This window comes from Urtica dioica, chromosome 3, assembly GCF_054948205.1.
Source record: "Urtica dioica subsp. dioica isolate 48M chromosome 3, U.dioica_male_clone48M_v1_H2, whole genome shotgun sequence".
NCBI classification, from domain to species: domain Eukaryota; kingdom Viridiplantae; phylum Streptophyta; class Magnoliopsida; order Rosales; family Urticaceae; genus Urtica; species Urtica dioica.
This window is the reverse complement of record NC_142758.1, coordinates 44,647,402-44,666,419: the sequence shown is the minus strand read 5'-3', so window position 1 is coordinate 44,666,419 and position 19,018 is coordinate 44,647,402. Positions and strand designations below refer to the sequence as shown.

Here is a 19,018-nt window from a genome sequence, read left to right as displayed (position 1 = left end):
GTGCGATAAAGTTCCTCCTGAGGTGATGGAGAAGATGCAAGCTTTAATCCTCGGTAATATTGAGAAGAAGAAACATAAACACACATTGGAGGAAACCATTCTAAAAACAGTCCACAAACCATATCACACTGACGCTGATGAAGAGGGTCCTACTCCCGATTACGAAGCAGACCTCCGAGCAGCGATGAAGAAGTCGCGTCAGGAAGCAGCTCGGGCAGAGTGGGAAGCTCGGTTCCAATCGGATCCCAGGGGGCTCGACTGCAAAATCTCCACCTCTCGCTCCGTCATTATATAAGTCTCCTAGTGCGAGGCAACCTAGAGTGGACGAGATGGTGGACCCAAAGAAGAAGTCGTGGCTCGGAAGAGCTATTACCAAATTCATCGTTCACCAGCACGTGCCCGCGAGCAAGGTCAACAGTCATGAATTCAAAAACATGATTGTGACGGCTCAAGATCTCGGTAATTCTCACACTTGTTGTACTTGTATTAAGATATTTATGTTTGGAATATGATCATGTGTATTGCAGGTCCTAAGATTCCTCTCCCATCGGCGTACGAAGTTTACAACAAGTACCTCGAGATGGAGGTCGTAGATGCCGAGAACTTCGTGGAAGAGCAGAAGAAGCGTTGGAAGATGTATGGATGCACGATACTGGCTAATGGTTGGACATGGCCGACCAAATTGAGTATCATCAACATAATGCCTTTTCATTAACCTTTTCCTTTTTATAACACGTGCTTCTATTGCAGCTTTCTTTCTCAATCCGAAGTTGCAATATAACCCGGAAGTAGTAATGGATAACACGCATATGGCGGCTGTCACGAAGGTGTTTGATAAGCTGCATCCGGAGTTAGATGGTGCTTCACTGGGTAGAGAGGTATAATCTTAAACCTATATTATTCAATGAGTTGTAGAACCTGTACTCACATCGACGTTACCTATTATAGTTTATCGCATTCCGAGAAGCTAGAGGGGACTTCGCACAAAGAAGTGCTATCTCGGCACGAGGGACGTTGTGTGCAAGTAAGTGTTATGTATATTCTTATATGAAGATTGTGCCATGGAGTCTAATGAGATGAAGTTATATTTCTTATTGTGACATGATTACGGCTGAATGGTGGGAATGTTATGGGAACTGGACACCGACGTTGCAAGCGTTGGCCATTTGAATTTTGTCTCAGACGGCATCATCATTTGCTTGCGAGAGAAATTAGAGCACTTTCGCCTTGATCCACACCAAACAGAGGAACCGCCTAGCATATAAGAGGCTAGAGAAGCTTGTCTTCTGCTCGTACAACATGAAGCTGCAAATCAGAGAACTTACCCGGATCCACGACAACTCGACAACCCAGATGGATCCTTTGGATATCATTGAAAGAGTTTTTGAGCGTTCGGGTCATGATAATGAAGGAGACGATGAAATGCTTCGGTGGATTGACTCGGTTTCACTGGATGACGTCAACCAGAACTCGGATCCGACGGTAGCTTAGACGCCCGAGAGCTTTGACTTGATCCGGAGCGCGTGTTAGAGTCAGAAGTTCTTCCTCAACGCGAATCTAGCCAGAGTTCTGATTCGGATGACGGTGACGACGGTGATGGTGGAGGGGGTGATGGAGGTGGAGGGGGTGGTGACGATCGAGGTACCTACGGTGGTGGTGGTGGTGGTGACTACGGCTCTAGTGGTGCTGGTGATAGTGGGGAGGGACGTGGAGGCTCCTACAGTGTCGGTGGTGGTGGCGGTGGATACGTACCAAGTGAGGAAGACTATAACCGTTTTCACTCGACTTTTTTTGACACAGGTTATGGGGGCGGCCACGGTGGAGGAATGAATGATGCCATGTCATTTACGTCTAGCAATGACGTTGATGATTTATCGACCAACTACGGATCGGTGGCAATTACTCCTCAAGACACGGGGTACCAGTATTATGAAGGGTGTTCCTCTTACCGCAACACACTATTCTCCACCACCACAAATCATCATGACCCCAGTTCGACCGCAAGAAGGTTATCCCGCATACTATTTCTCTACAGGTATGATGCAATGGGAATACGACTATCATTTGGAGACGTACCAATCTGCATACGCTCATTTTTTGACTTGGTACGATTATTGTATGACCGTTAGTCGAGGGATATTACCGGAGTAGTCATTTTTAGCATATAGTATGTAATAAAGATATTGTAAACTATTTTTGTTTTTAGCATATGGTATGTAATAACAATACTGTAAACTATTTTTTTTAGCCTATGGTATGTAATATGTATGACATTATAAATTTGTTGTTCACTAAATACCCCATCGGTAAGTCCGGTATTTGCCGGTGAACCACATCGGTAACGGTAAGTTCACCGGCACGGTTTACCCTAAGTTTTACTGGATGCCCCGGTAAGTCAATGACTTCTCCCGGGAACCCATCAAAATCTGAGTCCCATTACGACATTGGTAACGGTATTCGATTCCTTGCTTCAGAGGACTTGCCTTAGCAACAAGGAGTTAGTCTTGGTTTTACGAGTGCCCGGTGTGGTTTCCAAAGTTTGTGATTGTGTTGTTATAGTGTTACTATTTAAGAAAAAAAAATAAGTAATAAGCAAAAATTATAATTATCTATCCTTTCAGAAACAGTACTTCGGTGAGAAGACTAGGCGCTTTTAAGTGTATGTTTCACTGCCTTAGATTTTGTTACAAACATAAAGCTTTAAACTTTATTGAAATTTCGACATTGGGCAACTCAGATTCAAGAGAGAACTTATGTACGTTATTAGATTTAGACTCTGATGCAAAAGTAATCCAATTGGTAGTTTAGGAAGAAAAAAAAAATAGAAGACAGTTCTTAACATATAATGGAGTAGTATGTAAAAAGGATACCGTAGACATAAGCCAGCACATCTTCTTTAACTTCCTAAAGGTTATAACACAATAATAATAAATAACAAAAAAAAAAAAAAACCAAAAGGAGAACAAAATAGAAAGAGAAAGTAGGCAATAGAATTAAAAATCTCAAGGATAGAAGTCGAAAAATCTCTCTTTAACAAAATCCGAGGATGAGACCTATTACATGGTTTTTACTCTTCGTCTTCGTCGTCTCCGTCTCCTCCGGCAGCCTTCTTGGCGGCGGCCTTCTGGTTCCTTCTCTTAACGCGGCCTGGACGGCCGCCTCCGAACGGACTTGTGAGCGAAAAGTCAATGTGCTTCTGCGAGTCAACCCTCACCATGAACGAGGGAATGTTCACGACTTGCCTCCCAACCCTGTAATTCACACCCGCAATAAAATTGCAAACATATAATTATCCACATCCTCAATTACGAGAACCACATATAAAATAGGAATCAAAACCATAAAATTCACAAGATAAGACCAGCCAAAATTCAATTTTCACAAGCGACATGAAAAAAAATGAGAATATTGTATCTTGGTTTCTCAAATGATCAATTGTGAATAGATCACACAGCCAAATCACCAAATGCAGTAAAATTGTAATAGTTTCCACTACAAATTATTCTCATTTTACACGAAATTGACCATTTAATTTCGTATATACAACTCACTAAAGCAAGGCCTCTCGGTATCTTAAATACAATAGATTGTCAATAGACCACACAGCCAAATAAAAAAATGAAGTAAAATTGTTTAGTTTCCACTACAAACCATTCTAATTTCACAAGAAATTGACCATTTAACATCATATCTACAAGTCACCAAAACAAGGCATCTCAGCTTCTTAATTAAGATAAATTACCAATAGACCACACCAGCCAAAACAAAATCTGCCACATTCAACTCAATATCTATAAAAATTTGATCTTCAAGGAAGTGACTCAAAAACTTTCACTGAAGATCAATCTAATGTCGAATGTTCAACTATACCATATGAATTATAAAAAAAAGAGCCCATGGATTGAGAGTATACCTAATGTGCCTTTGCCTGATGAGGACACGCGCGTGGTGGATCGACTTGGCCATGCCGGACTTGAAGACCAAGGTCTGAAGTCGGCGCTCGAGGAAATTCTCGACGGTCAGAGCGAGAACGTAATCGAGCTTGTTCTGGCTCTCGTCAAGGAGACCGTACTTGTTCATCCTCCTCAGGAGAGCCTCTCCCTCGAAGATCCTCCTCGGGTTCTTCTCGTCCAACGTCAAGAGCATACGAGCGTTGTTCCTGATACGGCTCAGAGCGTACTGAACTCTCCACAGCTCTCTCTTGCACCGAAGACCGTACTCTCCGACCAGCTTCAGCTCCGCGTCCAAACGCTCCTTCTCGTACGGACGCCTCGGCTTCTTGAAGGTCTTCCCATCTATTTTATCGATTTCATTTTTCGTATCAACACAGGCGTGAATATACAGATTGCTTGAATCTACGACTTTCCTAAACCCTAAATGTGTTCTTGTATCGAAATCTCGTAACCGTTCCTATTCTTTCGCGATGAAAACAAATATCCAGAGACAGAGAGAAGAAGATGAAAACTCACAGTTCCGATAGAAAGAAACGTGCACCATTGTTACTCGGCGGTGCTTCGGTCGCTCAGCTGTTCTTCAGGGGAGGCTTGTTCGTAGGTCAGAATCTAACTTTATATCTCTCAAAACCCTAATCCAGAGTAGTCGATATATTGTAGTGTTGGGTCTAAAATAAATAAAGGCCCATTAGTTAACCTGGATATATTTTTTTATATTGGGCCAAAAATATATATAAAAAAGCCCAACTAATTTAAATTGGGCCGTATTAAAACACGTGTCTTTGACCTCTTGTCTGTAAAACTCCACTCGGTAGGGTTTAAGCTCGGAAGCTCATCAATGGCGTTCAAAAGACGTTGATTGGATTATATCTCTGCAATCAACAACGAATTCCGATGATTTCGCTTCAAAGTGTAGCGAATAGGATCACTAAACTCCACAGTCTGTCCAGTTTCAGATCGCTATCGTCGAACTGGAACGGGAAAACCGGCGGCGAGAGAGAGAAAGAAGACGACGACGATGGCGGAGGAGGCTGGAACGACGCGTGGGAGACGGCCTGGCTGCCGGAGGACCTGTCGGCGAAGTCCCGGGCGCCATGGGAGGCCGACGTGAACTTCGGAATCGGCGACGCGGAGGCGAGGGAGTTCATGGCGGAGATGGACGAGAAATGGAGCGAGAGGAAAGGCAAGAGCTCGAACCAGAAGGCGTTTGTTGAGAAGAAGCTCGAAGAAAACACCGCGGAGAGAGAGAAAGAGAACGAGATCGAATCGCTGGGGAGATTGGAGGACATGAAGAAGGATTACCGGTTGAAGAAGCAGAGGATTCACGCTGGCCTGTGGATGAAGGAGATCGAGAAGCTCGAGGAGGCAAAGTTCGGCGGCGAATGCGATGATATCGAGAGATTGATGCACAGTTGTTCCGAGTATGTACCGAGTTTGAAATTCATATTATGCATCTTTGTTTTTTTTGTTTTTTTTTCTATGTTCTTATGTTTGGTATCTTTGAATAATAGCATTTTCGACTATGGGAATGGTGGATTTGAGGGCGAGAAGGCTCGGAGCCCTAACTCTGAGTTCAAAGCGAAGCCAGATGGCTGGGAAACGACGTCAAAGAACGAAAACGACGGTAATGTGTGGGATATGACTCAGAGAGAAGAGGATATTCTACTCCAGGAGTTCGACCGGAGAATCGCCTACTGCAAATTTCAGGTCCATTTTCATTACTTACTCTTGTGTTGATTTCTGATCCCAAAAAATGAAACTGATGTTTTTTTTTTTTTTTTTTTTTTTTTTTTTTTTTGCAGATTGCTAGTTTTATAAAGACGCACATATTTAGTCGGAGGAGACCGATTGATGGGTGGAAGTACATGATAGAGGAGTTGGGGCCGAATGCCCGGAGAGGAAAAGGCAGTGTCTCGAGGTTACCCACTCTCTCCGATCCTTCGACTCAGCCCTATAAGGAAGAGAAAACCCCCAACGCAAGTAACAGTCTCGAGCCCTTTCGGAGAAGATAGTTTTTTTTTTCTTTTCTATCTTGTTGTATAACTGAAGAACAAATTAGAATGGACATGTCTCTTTCCTCTTGGTTGATCATTTTGATTTATGATCTGTGAATATATGGTTTTATAGAACTAGTTTGAGCGCTTACAATATGTTCATTACTCTCTGTAAGTAGTTGTGGAGCTAGAATTATGGAGGCGTTAGAGGAATCAGAGATGGAAATAAGCAATTGTGTAGATTACTATTACAACTACCATTAGCATTACAGAAAAGAAAAAAATGGGGTTTCAAAAAACCTGCAAACTAACCAGCTTTATCTGTAATATCTTTCTACTAAAGGAAGAAAATATTTCCCCCCAAAAAAAAGATTAGTAAAAAAAGATGAATATTATCTATCTATGCATTCCTTTCTAGACCAAAAGATGTTTCTTCCTAAACTAGGTTCTCTGCTCAGTGGTCCTAGATTCTTTAGTTTTGGGAGATTCTGAGGTTAGCTCCACCGGAAGATTGAGAGAGAAAAATATACAGTTTCCAGAAGAGAGTTAAATCTGAAATTATCAGTCATTATAGGGATTGTATATCTGACTTGTTACCCAAGCAACTCAAACGCTTGCCAGTTAACTCTCTGCGTTTCGCACGTTGTTCCGTTCACATACTCTGGCTCCGTGTTCGGTCCACCATCTCTCAGCTTCTCCCTCAGTGAAATGTTTCCGACTGTTTGGTAAAAGATTATATGAAAATCAGTAACCAAGGGTTTCAACAATTCAATGCCTATGATGTCTTTCTTACCTGAAGCGAACGCGCGTGAGTTCAGTCCCACCATCTGCCAGAGAAGTCAGGGTTAAGTAAACCCCAGGTTCATCTTGAACCACAGACTCTTTTCCTGTTTGTGATCTGGACTCAATAGGCAATGCTTGGTTCGGAGAATCGCTGTTTGATTCGCCTTCAGAAGTGTTTGAGGGAGCGGTGTCAATTGGTTGCAACGGCTCCGAGGCGTGTTCAGCTACTCGGTGTGAAGTACAACTCATTGGCTGTCCTTCTGGGAATCTTTTAGCTAGATCTTTTAACTTTTGAATGGAAAAATAAATCATCAGAAGTCAGAGCAGTGATTTTATGGATTGCATATCAGCAGAGGATGTGTCTATCAGACAAATAATAAACCTAAAATAGGTAAGACCCAGATGAGAAAACATAACAAACCTGAGATGTTAAGGATTTTATAACCTCCTTGGCAGATTTGCTCTTTTCCGTTTCTTCGGCTACTATTGTTGTCATCTCCTTCCATTTGTTTGTTGTTTTCTCCAACTCGGCCTCAAGGTTCTGGGATTTGTAAGTAAGATCTTCAACCTGTATGCAGTTTCTTCAATCATTTTTTTTTTCTGGGCAAAACATAATCAAAGTTCATTTATTTATTTACTTATTATATGGTCCAAAGGCTTATGTTAACAAGCTTGATTAATATCATTACAAATGTGGCTGTATTTTTATGATTCTGGCATATGCTTGTTGTGTGATTAGATTAAATTACTTGTTGATAGTCACTAAAGCAATGTCAACAAGTTTACCTGTGTCCTTAAAATCATAATCTCTTGGCTTAGACTATCATTTACTGCATCTTCTGGAGACCATTGTGGGCTTGACTTTCTCGAGATCGGAGATGTTGTTCTTGACATTGGTCTGGACACGGGAGCTTTGTTTGGGCATCCGACTAGAGACTTTGACGCTTTTATAGAGTTGAAGTCTCTTAACAGAGAAACTTCACCCAGAGCAGGAAGAGCACAATACAGTTGCGCTTCTGCTTGATTTTCAGCATTGGAAAGCCAGCCTTCGGATTGATTTCCAGTGCCTGAACCAAAAGAAGAGAATCTGGAGAGAGATGCCCGTGATTTCGTACTCCGGGTATCTCTTTCAGCCGTGTCGTTAGATTTCTGATGTTCATTTACACTCGTGGGTTTTCTCAGGACCGATCTAGTTTCCTCAACTTGCTTTAGCTTGTTGTAGCAATCATCACATACTCGATACGGCTTATTCAAGTTCGGAGCCAAAGCAGCTTTCAAGGATTTTTTGTTGCTACATACTTTGCAAAACACCAATCCACAATTGTAACAGTTGTGACGCTTTCTTCTGAATCCGAAAGGACTACGGCAACCAAAGCACATGGAATGGTCAGCGCCGGATGCCCATTTATGAAGACAAATAACCGCCGTGAGATTAGAACCACACGTCACACTCTTCACCTGCTTATCTTTAAGATGTTCAACAAGAGTAGGTGTGGCTCTGTGATCGTTATCCCCGTGACCCAACTGCCCATTCGAACCCTTTCCCCAAGTAAAGACCTCTGTTTTGGAAGTCAACGCCGCAACGTGATAAGATCCACATGCGATCTCTTGGACAAAGGCTCCTGCGATTCTACCTCTTACTAGAACGGGATCGTTTCCATTCGCTGAAGGATCGCCCAGCTGCCCGAATGAAGTACTTCCCATCGTATACACTTGTCCTGAAGTCGTGAGAGCAACTGTGAGAGTATGACCACATGCGACTTGGCAAATCTTATTGTCGGCAAAGGCAGACACTGTATGAGGAAGAAGCCTAGGTTTGTTGTCGCCATGTCCAAGCTGCCATTTTTCCCCGTCCCCCCAAGTGTAGAGCTGCCCAGACGAAGAGTTGTCGGAATTTTCGGGACTGAACTCATTCACCACATCAACGACCGAGGCAGTATGCCAAACACCACAAGCGACCCGCGTCGTTCTCATCCCTCGAAAGCTCTCAACTTCCCTCAGAATCGATGTGCTACTGAGATCTCCGTGCCCCAAGGCTCCGAACGAACCATCTCCGAATGTAAACAACTGACCAGCTGATGTAATAGCGGCCATGTGCCATAGCCCACACGAGATATGCGATATGCGTATCCCTTCCATTTGCCCACTTACCTTTCTTGGAATCCATTGACTAATCACGCTTCCGTGCCCAAGCATACCGGAGCTGTGACTCCCCTTTCCCCAAGTATAAAGCTCTCCGGAGACCGAGACAGCACAAGAGTGATACTCGCCACACGCTACTAGTTCGACGCTTGTCCCACTGAGGACTTCAATGAGCTTCGGTTGAGGAATGTCGACTTCCACGCCGTGACCAAGCCTACCTCCGATCTCCTCTCCCCAACTAAAAATCTCACCTTGCCTAGTGACCACCAGAGCGTGTCTACTACCGCAAGCAATACCATGGACATCAAGAATGGCTGTTGATACCAATGGCTTGGGTATAAGCGCATCGATCTTGGTGTTAAATGAACTCCCGACTCTGTGCACACCGCCACCCAACACTCCGCTGCCAACACCTTCACCCCACATGAAAACATCACACAGAGCGTCAAACTCGTCGTGGTAAGAACCTTGACTCGACAAACTTACAGCACTAGATAAGCTGACTCGAAGCCCTTCGGCTGCCGAGCTTCGGCCGTTAGAATTGTCTGTATAGGCAGGCGAATATGAGAGAGTGGAAATTGGGTCGGCTAGGTTAAACCGTTTTGTGACTTGAGTATATGTCACAACGTCCGAGATTGCTTTCCCCAATCTGGTTTGTGCAATGTTCTCCGAGTTGACTTCCTCTGCATCTCCTGGATCCTGTCGCAATTCGTGACGACGAGGAGAAAAAAGAAAACGTTAAATGATAGAGATGCACCTATGGATCTTCAACTAAAGGTTAAATGATTGATACAGACAAATGGGGCTATGGATGGTGAATTTCTTCGAGGACGAGGACAAGAATGATCAATTGATCCATTGTCGTTTCTCCACCTGCGATTGTCTCGTGTAATCAACGTGTTAAGACCAGCAAACCAAACTTCAGCTTCATCCTTTTCTTTACATATCTGTTCATACATAGGCAGATAACCATGTCAAAACAAACACAACAGAAAGTCATCTCGCAGAAGTATAAAATCGATTCCCCATTCATTTCTTCTGCTGGACAATATTTTTCTCACCTTTAAAAAAATTGTAAATGAATATTTAAGCTGAAACAATTATGTAAAAAAAGCTATAGCCATTGGCAATTCATTCTGAGGATGACGTATGAGCACAGCTATGGAGAGACGACCTAACCAAATTCACTCACCACGTCCAACGAGCGGTTGCCGTATATGAGGGAAAATGATTGATACTCCTTTTCAGGCCGGGGATACCTCTGAAAAATTGCCTGAAAGACGACAAAGGCACTCTTAAAAATTGACTTCGGAAAAGGAAGGATAAATAATAGAAGGAAGATACAACTAAATCAAATAGGCAGATGAACTTCAAAGCTTTGCCCGTAGAGTTGTGATCTCACATCCGAATTTATAGGGCTCAAGTCAGTACAGAAATGAAGAAAGACACTAGAGTCGAGAAACTTACAGTGCGTTGTCCAGGGATAATCTTTGAAACATTACTCAATTTGAGATGTTTCTCTTGTTTGTCAGAGTACCAAATCAATAAAGATTCATCCTGAAGCGAAAAATTACAAAGAACTCAGGTGAATATTCTCGTACATTGCCAACTCAACAGAAAATTCAGATACTCAAAAGTTCGGCCAAATTTTTTCATTACAAAAGGAATTTGTACTCACATTCGAGAGTCGAAATGGACAGAACTTTGGCTTTCCTCTCCGACCATACTTGAGTAAACAAGCCCCTTTCTTAAGAGCTGTAATTGCCTACAAACACGATAATCATAAGCGTATAACCGGTTCATGACATTGCACGCAGAATTGTAACATTTATATTAACTACATGTAACTTCGCAGATTAATATGCAAAAATAGAAAGATTTTGCTCGAACATATTAAAAACCTGCTCAATATCCTTCTCGGCAAAACCACTTCTCTGAGGATCAGCCATTCAAGATGTTGCAATATCAATCGTTTCCGGGGAATGAAGAACCAAACAGAGACTCGAACAACGGCAACGCGTCAAATTTCTCTCCATCGAAAGCAATGAAATAAAGATAAACGTCAAGCGCATTGTCCAACTTCTAATTTCTCCCAAGCAAAACCTTCGTCAACGACTCTTCGGAAGGAATTCTCGGCTGATCGGAGCTCAGCTCGACCGTAAACCCTAGAAACCGAATACAAAAAGGCGGTCAAAACCGCGCAAAGACTCCTCGATTCTCGCGCCTCCAATACACGACCTGCATAACCACAATAAAGACGATAGAGAACCACCGAAACGACAGTCACGATTCACCTACATTGTCGGGAATACTCTCGAGGCTCACCGGAACTTGGTCGTTATTCCGCGAATTTGAGGTTTCGTTCGTTCCGCTCCACAAAAACGAAGAGAGTTTCGGAGGCAGCGTATACCAGATATTTCCAAAATTAGCTCGACGATTCCTCGAAGCTCGTCAATGGCAGACAATTTCTCTCCCCTCTCTTTCGTCTCGTCTCAACATTGAATGCAAAGAAAAAAAAATCGTGAGAATATGAGGAATGAATGAATGCTAACGTGCGCACCTCTCTCTGTCTGGTTCTCTCTGCGTGTCAAATGAAAGAGAGTTTTCGTTTTCTCGTTGGCTTCCAAGCCAACAAATCATTATTATTTTATTTTTCCTTTTTTAAATTTCGCAGGCCACGTCAGAAGGAGAGATCTTTGGGATTGGGATTGTTTTGTCTTTTCTATACAATACACGGCGTTTTTGTTGTTAAGCTAAGCTGAGACAGATTTGTCATTTCTATTTTTCTCCACAATTTTTTTTATTATTATCATTTTTTTTTTTGGGAATACATTTTATTTTTAAAGAAAAAGGGAAAATCATGTGTACATTTAAGTTGGTTTATACCTTTTGGTTTTAAAAAAATGACGAGTTAATACCAAGGATTCAAATGCCGGCGATTTTCTCCAACAATGGTCGATAATGTCGTTTCTGGTGAGTAAACAGCCGACGATACTTTTGAAGTCGTTTTTCCTCTATTTATCATTTGGCAATCGCCGAAAACGACACGTCGTTTCCATTTAAAATGACCGGTCGTTTTCGATCAACTTAAAGAGTATAAACTTCATTCACTCGATGACATTTTCAGAAAATCGGAGAAAACGGCGAAGATTTGGCGAGTTTCGGACCAGAGCAAGCAAGCAGAGAAGAAGACAATTTTTCGGCGACTTTCTTCGAGTTTCGTTCCTCCTCGGCGATAATTGGACGTGCTGAGGTGAGTTTCCATAATTTTTCGACGACAGGAGGTAAGTTTCGACGAGAATTTGGGCGAGTTTTGGATTGGCTAAGTATTGAAGAAGAATGAGAAGAGATGAAGATGGTGATGGCTGAAGACGAGAGAGAGATAGAATTTTTTTTTTTTGCTTTTTTTTTGTTTGTATGTAAACGTCAATATCAAAACTTGTCCACTACATTTAGGGCATGTTTGGTTGACTGCAAAATGTAGGAATGGAATGGAATTCATTCCAAAAAAAATGAAATACTTTGTTTGGTTCATTTTTCTTCAGGGGAATCATCATTCTGCAGAATCTCCATTACTTCATTTTCATTCCTCACGTATTGTAAAGAATGGACCATTCCATTCAGTAATAATTTACTTTTCCAAAATTATCCTTGAAATATTTAAACAACATATATTTTTTTTTATCTTTCTTAAAACAGTTAAAACTCATCCGCTTCCTAACTTCAAAATACCAAAATAAAAAATTAACAAAAAATCACGCGAGATATGTGTCCCGCCGCTGTGGTTACGACGGTTGCCAATCTCGTCCTCGACGATGGCGGTAACGATAAAGCCGAGAACACCAAAAAAAAAACCACAACAGATATGTGCCCCGCCACCATTACTATGGCGATTTCTGATCTCGTCCTCGACGACGGCAGTGGTGATAAGGCCGAGAACACAAGAAAAAAAAACAATAGATCTGTGCCGCGCCGCCGTGGCCTTGACGATTTCCGATCTCGTCCTCTACGACGGCGGTGGCGATAAAGCCACCACCACCGCGTCTAAGTTCTTCTTTGACATTGTTCGCACTTCGGGAGGGTTTCTTGTTGTAGTTGTTCTTCTTTGACGTTGTTCGCACGTTCAAGACCATGGGTTGTTCTCTCTTTGTGGTGGATGGGGAAAGATGGGTGGTGGTGGTGAAAACTTGTCCATTGCATTGCATGTTAATATAATATTTCCCCATTTAATGAATGTTGTTAATGACATATCAAATATTACCATTTAATGCACTTTAATTACCGTATTTAAGGGAAAAATATAATATAAAAAATATTAATACTATTAAACATCATAAGATATTGTGCAAAATAAATGCAGTTCATTAACATTCAAATACCGAATTTGGTACCGAATTCTTAGCTTTAAATACCAAATACAAGTTGTATCTTACAACAATACCAAAATATGTAATTGAGCCTAATAAATAAGATCACATATAAATAACTAAATAAAAGTAAGTAATTGATTTTTTTTTAATATTAAACCACCATAAAAGCATAAATAGGGATGGCAATTTGACCCGTTACCCGTGTTCCGGCCCGTTACCCGATTTATTCGGGTCGGGTAATACCCGTTCTTTTTGGTAAACGGGTAATTCCCGTTAAGGTTTTAACTGCTCCGGGTACGGGTAACGGAATAGTCATTCCCGTACCCGGTTACCCGGGACCCGACCCGTTAATTTTTAAATATTTAAAAAGATAATAAATTTTTATATGTTGCAATGAAGATGACCAAATTTACAATGAAGATGATCAAATTTACAATGAAGATGATCAATTTGCAATGAAGACTTCTTTTGTATTTTTATTTATTTTTTTTTAATCCTAATGTTCTTTATATTGTAGTAGCATTTTGATATTTTTCACCTAAATTTTATTATTTTTAAACTTTATATTGTTGATAGATTTTTATTTTATAAACGGGTAAACGGGTAAGCGGGTCTACCCGACCCGCTTCTCTTTTTTTTAAATCGGGCGGGTCCAATATTTTTAACCCGCTCACCCGGCGGGTATCCCTGTTACCCGGCCCTTCTCAAAATCCGGGTAAACGGGTCCGGGTAACGGGTAAAAAATTATAACGGGTACGGGTAACGGAAGAGATATACCCGGCTTTACCCGTGCCCGTTGTCATCCCTAAGCATAAACCAAACAATTGAACGACCAATGAATTCGTCATTTTTACAATTTAACCCATACAAATTATTATAGGTATTAAACTCAAAACATTATTATACATATTACTCTCAACATAAAAATAAACACCACTACATATAAATACGTACTAAATCTATAGATATTATATAGAATATATTTTTCAAGTTTTAAAATACAAAAGATACATATATATATATATATATATATAATTATGTATTATCTTTTTAATATATTAGGCAACATTGTTTCCGTTCAGTTTTCCATTGGCACGTCGTTTTCCATCGAAAACGGCATTTTATTTGCCATTTTCCAAATTTTTCTCGTTCCATTTTCCATTGGCATGTCGATTTTTCGTAAATCAGGAGGTTCGAAACGGCATTCAAATCCTTGGTTAATACATTAGAATACATAGTTATATCACATTTATTTATTTTTTTCTTTTTTTTTCAATAGAAATATAAGCATCAAAACGAAATAAAAGTCAATGTGGCGAATTTTTTTTTTCATGTATAGTATCATTATTTTCATAAAACTAAAGATACAAACCCCGACATCTGAAATTCAAAGTTAGCATTTCATTTAAATTTAAGATTATGCATGTCTGTTTTTCAAAGAAAAAAAAAAAGAATTAGAGCTCTCGATTAAGCTTCCTTGGAGAAGATCAAGGGTATGGTTTCCGTTTTATCCTTCTTTTCAAACTTTATATATAATCTCGAAATAATTATTATTATTATCTTTTACATGGCACTGATATTTATACAAAAATATAATTTATAACAATAATAACTTACACTTTTGTTGAAGTCGAAAAACCGAAATCAAAACAGTTACTATGCCTTAGAAATAAAGATCGCTTTATTATGATTAATGGGACTTGAATTCACGTCGATGATACTCGGATTCAAAAATTGATGATGAAAACTAGAATAAAAATGCGAGAATAATAATACGAAAAGAATATAGCTTTTTTATTGAATGAATTTGTGTAATACTCAAGGTTTGAAATGCCGTTTTCGACGCCGTTTCGACAAGCCGACGGAAAACGAACGAAAAAATGTGGAAAATGGAAAATAAAATATTATTTTCAAATGCCATTTTCAGTGGAAAATTGAATGAAAATAATGTTACATAATATGTTATATACATATATATATATATGTATATATTTTTTCAATTTTTAATTGAGATTCATGCCAACTATATTTTATAGTCTTCAATATCTAATTGCTTTTGCACAAATATAATATCAAATACTCTCATTAATTTCAATCTAAACGTATTTATACCCAATACATATATCTAGTTCTATAAATGTGTATATAGTATATACATATGTATATATATATATATATATATATATATATATATATATATCTTTATAATTTACAAGTGAGATACCCGCGCGTTGCAGCGGGAACGTTTGTTGCATTTTTATATTTTTATGATATTAAATAATAATTTTCTTATCATAAGAAATTATACATAAACTAAATATTGTCAAAATATGTAAAACATTAAAAAGTAGCAAGTTTAATATATATAGATTATACTAATAAACACACCATACATACTATGTATTTTTTTTAAAGGCACCATGCATCATAATATGTATGTATATGTATTTAGATATGTAAAATATATATTATTTATCTATCAAAGCAAAATATATCTATGAGACCAAAACATTAAGACTAATATAAATTTTAAGAAATCGATAATATAAAAATATAAATTTCTTTTAAATTATGTACGAAGAAGCCGCTCATTTTAAATGGATAATTAATTATGAAAATGTAATTTGTATGCATAACAAAGTTTCTTTATTTTTAATGATAAATAATACAATTTTATCCTTAAATTACAAAAATGAATGTATTAAACTGCATGAAATTCAGTCATTAGTGTACTAATTACATATTTAATACAAATTTTTCAATTTTTTTTACACTGCAACAAACATAGTAAATATATACAGTTTGATAATAGATATATTATACAAAAAATTGTAATGAGACTATTTATGTAAAATATGGGAAGCATGTTTGTTTTTTCAGATTTTTTTTATAGTTCAATTGAAAATCTTTAACATCATATATATGTATGATATTTCAATATTTTTACTATTACGGTTGCATTTTTAGTGTTGATGTTGTGGTGGTGGTGATTAAGTTTCATATCAGGTTAGTTGATTCGCTATGCCACTCTGTTCATTGTGTTTGAATTGTATACTTATTTGAGTTTTTATCAACCCCGTCTTAGAATTGTTTTTAGAGCTTACATCAAAATGTGGAAAAAAATGACCGTGGGGGATTTTTATATGAAAAATGAATGGCAGAGTCTTTCTTTTCCTTTCAAGTCATTTTTCAATGCCTCAATGGTTTTGCAGATATAAAATACGCAGAAACACTGGGTCGCATATTATAATGAAATCGACAATCCTACCTCATAGCGAAGACTGAAGGGTAAGTTATAAAGGATCAAAATAATTTGTGTGTAATATTTATTTGGCTGATCATAAAAATTGTTTAATTAGTTGTATATTATATGCTTGCATATCATATCTCAATCTGTATACATGATAGACATTTAAGAATTTTTTTATGTTGGGATGGTAAGTTGTCTCTAAAAGCTTATTAGAAAAAAGACCAAGTGTCTTGTGTTTGTCTTTTTCTTTTCTTTTTATTTTTTTTGGTCGTTGATGCTGAATTGTAGGTTTGGATATATCTATGTTGTAAGATTTGATCTTTTGTTCACTCTTTCTTTCGTTTTTTTTTTTTTCATTTTGAACTTTATCATATTATATGGATGATGGAGCAGGTTCGCGTAACTTTCTGCGAGACGGTTTTTACTATGATTGAACTGTATTAGTGTATCGGAATATAGTAAATAAGAAAAAAAAAATTAGTCACTTGGAAGATGGTAGAACATAAGTGGTAGTGCTGTTACTAAAATGGTGAAAACAGCCTGTAAAACAACATGAGATACAGATTATGATCTCATTGTGTATTTTCGAGAGAGAGAGAGAGAGAGAGAGAGAGAGAGAGAGAGAGAGATGAACATGAAATATTTACTCATGATGATTTTTGCTTTTCTTTGCAGATTTCAGCAACAATGAATGTGAAGAGGTAGTTTATTATATAGAGTAGGGAACGTAAAAAGACTCGTGTAATCCAAAATTATCTAGATGTATCTATTGAGATAACTTTACCCCTGACGTCAGTCAGTCATCCAGATTCCAGACATTTCTGGATAGTTTTATTAACGCTGGTCAGTGTCATTTTTTAGTTTTTTAATAGACTAATTTATTTTTTTATTTTATTTATTTAATTACAATGTTACTGTAGAATGAATAGTAAACTGAGTCACAATGAATAGTGACTTTTGGGTTCTCCTTTATATATATATATATATATAATAATAATATGTGACACATTTTTACTAACTTAATTTATAATAATTATAAATTTATTGTTTTATTTTTCTTTTTATATGATTTTTATATTAAAATTATCGATTTACTTATTTTATATTAAAATTGTATAAAATGTAACAAGATTGTAACTTTGTCTAATGGTAAACACTTGTGCACCTAAAGCGTAGGTCGTGAGTTTGAATCTCAATTGTGCAAATTTTCTCTAACTTTTAATAAAACGACAAAATTACGAAAAACGACGACATTTGACAAAATCGACAAAAACAGAAAAACAACGAAAAAAACGAAAAACATGCTCTTCATCGACCGTTTTTTAATTTGACTGAGTTTATGGGCTACCCTTGACTTCATATTCTCTTGGTGGGCATGCATTCGTCCAAGTGAGGCTTTACTCCTGGCCCAAAATGAGCGCACGTGATCTGCTTCGAAAGGAACCGATGACCATTTCACGGGCCCAATAAGGCTCATTTAGTTAGGGGTTTACTCTCACCTCTACAGTTAGCCCCTTAGTTTGCAAGTGTTAGGTACTTAGCGAACTAAAGGCTAACTAACTTTGTTCGATTTCAAAATAAAGTCATTTCAATAATATCACGTCGTTACATTACCCAATGAAGTCGTTTCAGGATTAGGGGGTAGAGGGAAACGCGTGTCGTATCCATGGGCATGCATGTCGCCACGCGTCCGATTTTGAGAATAATCCGTGCACGCAAGTGTACGTGTGTCGCTCAATTAATATAAAATGTTACATTCGAGTATCGTACCCACAGAGACTAGAATAACAGCAATTTCCTAAAACTTGATGCTAATTAAATCCAAGTAAGTTGAGATGATACTTGTAACAAGAGCAAAAATAAACAAATTTAAACAGAGAATTAAATACGGGTTATGCAAGGATGAGAATGTAGGAGTCACGACTTTACATGAGCTAACTATGTGGGGGTTTCGGGTTCGAACAACAAATCTACTCCTATAATGCTAATCTCACTCTATCAACAATATTCACTAGCCTATCTCGAGTGATCTAACAAACCTTTGCAATTGAAGGGCTTCTAATCCTATCAAAACAATCACACGCAATAAATCAAGAGTTCAAACAATTACATAAATTGGCTAGACTTTCTACTAACCTAGGATCAAATATGAAGAAGCCATGAATAAAAGCATGGTTATCGATTCTCTCTCGAGTAATAAATAATCCTAGATAACTGTTCTAGTTGTGATCAAGCACTAGAAAGCATTTGTTAGAAGGTGTTGAGCATAATATAATAGGAGTGAAAAAGTCTCACATGGGAAAGGGAGAGCAACTTTGTGAACTCCAAGAGTGTATAAATAGGGGTCCATAGGGTGTATTCTATTCATCCCAGCAAGAAACACTTTAAGCTAAGTGTAATTGTAAACACCTCCCCATTTGGGTTTATAGCGATTTTGCAGTAGTAATGTGGAAGTAGCTTTCGCATTGAAAGTGAACCACTATAAATTATTCTATCCTTTATTTGCTATTGTTTAATTTCATTTTC

At 38.4% G+C, this 19,018-nt stretch overlaps 3 protein-coding genes across 3 annotated transcripts; 1 reads left to right on the top strand and 2 right to left on the bottom strand.

Moving 5' to 3' along the window:
* Positions 1-2,811: 2,811 nt before the first annotated feature.
* On the bottom strand, positions 2,812-4,620 carry LOC149403057 (small ribosomal subunit protein uS4y). The gene is made up of 3 exons (XM_089609568.1): positions 4,470-4,620; positions 3,914-4,295; positions 2,812-3,251 (listed from the first exon to the last, which is right to left on the bottom strand). Exons 1-3 carry the CDS (start codon positions 4,495-4,497, stop codon positions 3,068-3,070), a joined length of 594 nt encoding a protein of 197 aa, XP_089465694.1. The 5' UTR covers positions 4,498-4,620; the 3' UTR covers positions 2,812-3,067.
* Positions 4,621-4,741: 121 nt separating this feature from the next.
* Positions 4,742-6,082, top strand: LOC149403056 (mucin-like protein). Its single transcript, XM_089609567.1, has 3 exons — positions 4,742-5,374; positions 5,465-5,660; positions 5,756-6,082. Exons 1-3 carry the CDS (start codon positions 4,848-4,850, stop codon positions 5,963-5,965), a joined length of 933 nt encoding a protein of 310 aa, XP_089465693.1. The 5' UTR covers positions 4,742-4,847; the 3' UTR covers positions 5,966-6,082.
* A 91-nt stretch (positions 6,083-6,173) lies between these two features.
* On the bottom strand, positions 6,174-11,487 carry LOC149403055 (PH, RCC1 and FYVE domains-containing protein 1-like). The gene is made up of 10 exons (XM_089609565.1): positions 11,198-11,487; positions 10,774-11,110; positions 10,551-10,637; positions 10,340-10,429; positions 10,065-10,145; positions 9,670-9,819; positions 7,517-9,571; positions 7,152-7,298; positions 6,741-7,018; positions 6,174-6,665 (listed from the first exon to the last, which is right to left on the bottom strand). The coding sequence occupies exons 2-10, from the start codon at positions 10,819-10,821 to the stop codon at positions 6,569-6,571; spliced, it is 3,033 nt and encodes a 1,010-aa protein (XP_089465691.1). The 5' UTR covers positions 10,822-11,110; positions 11,198-11,487; the 3' UTR covers positions 6,174-6,568.
* Positions 11,488-19,018: the final 7,531 nt, after the last annotated feature.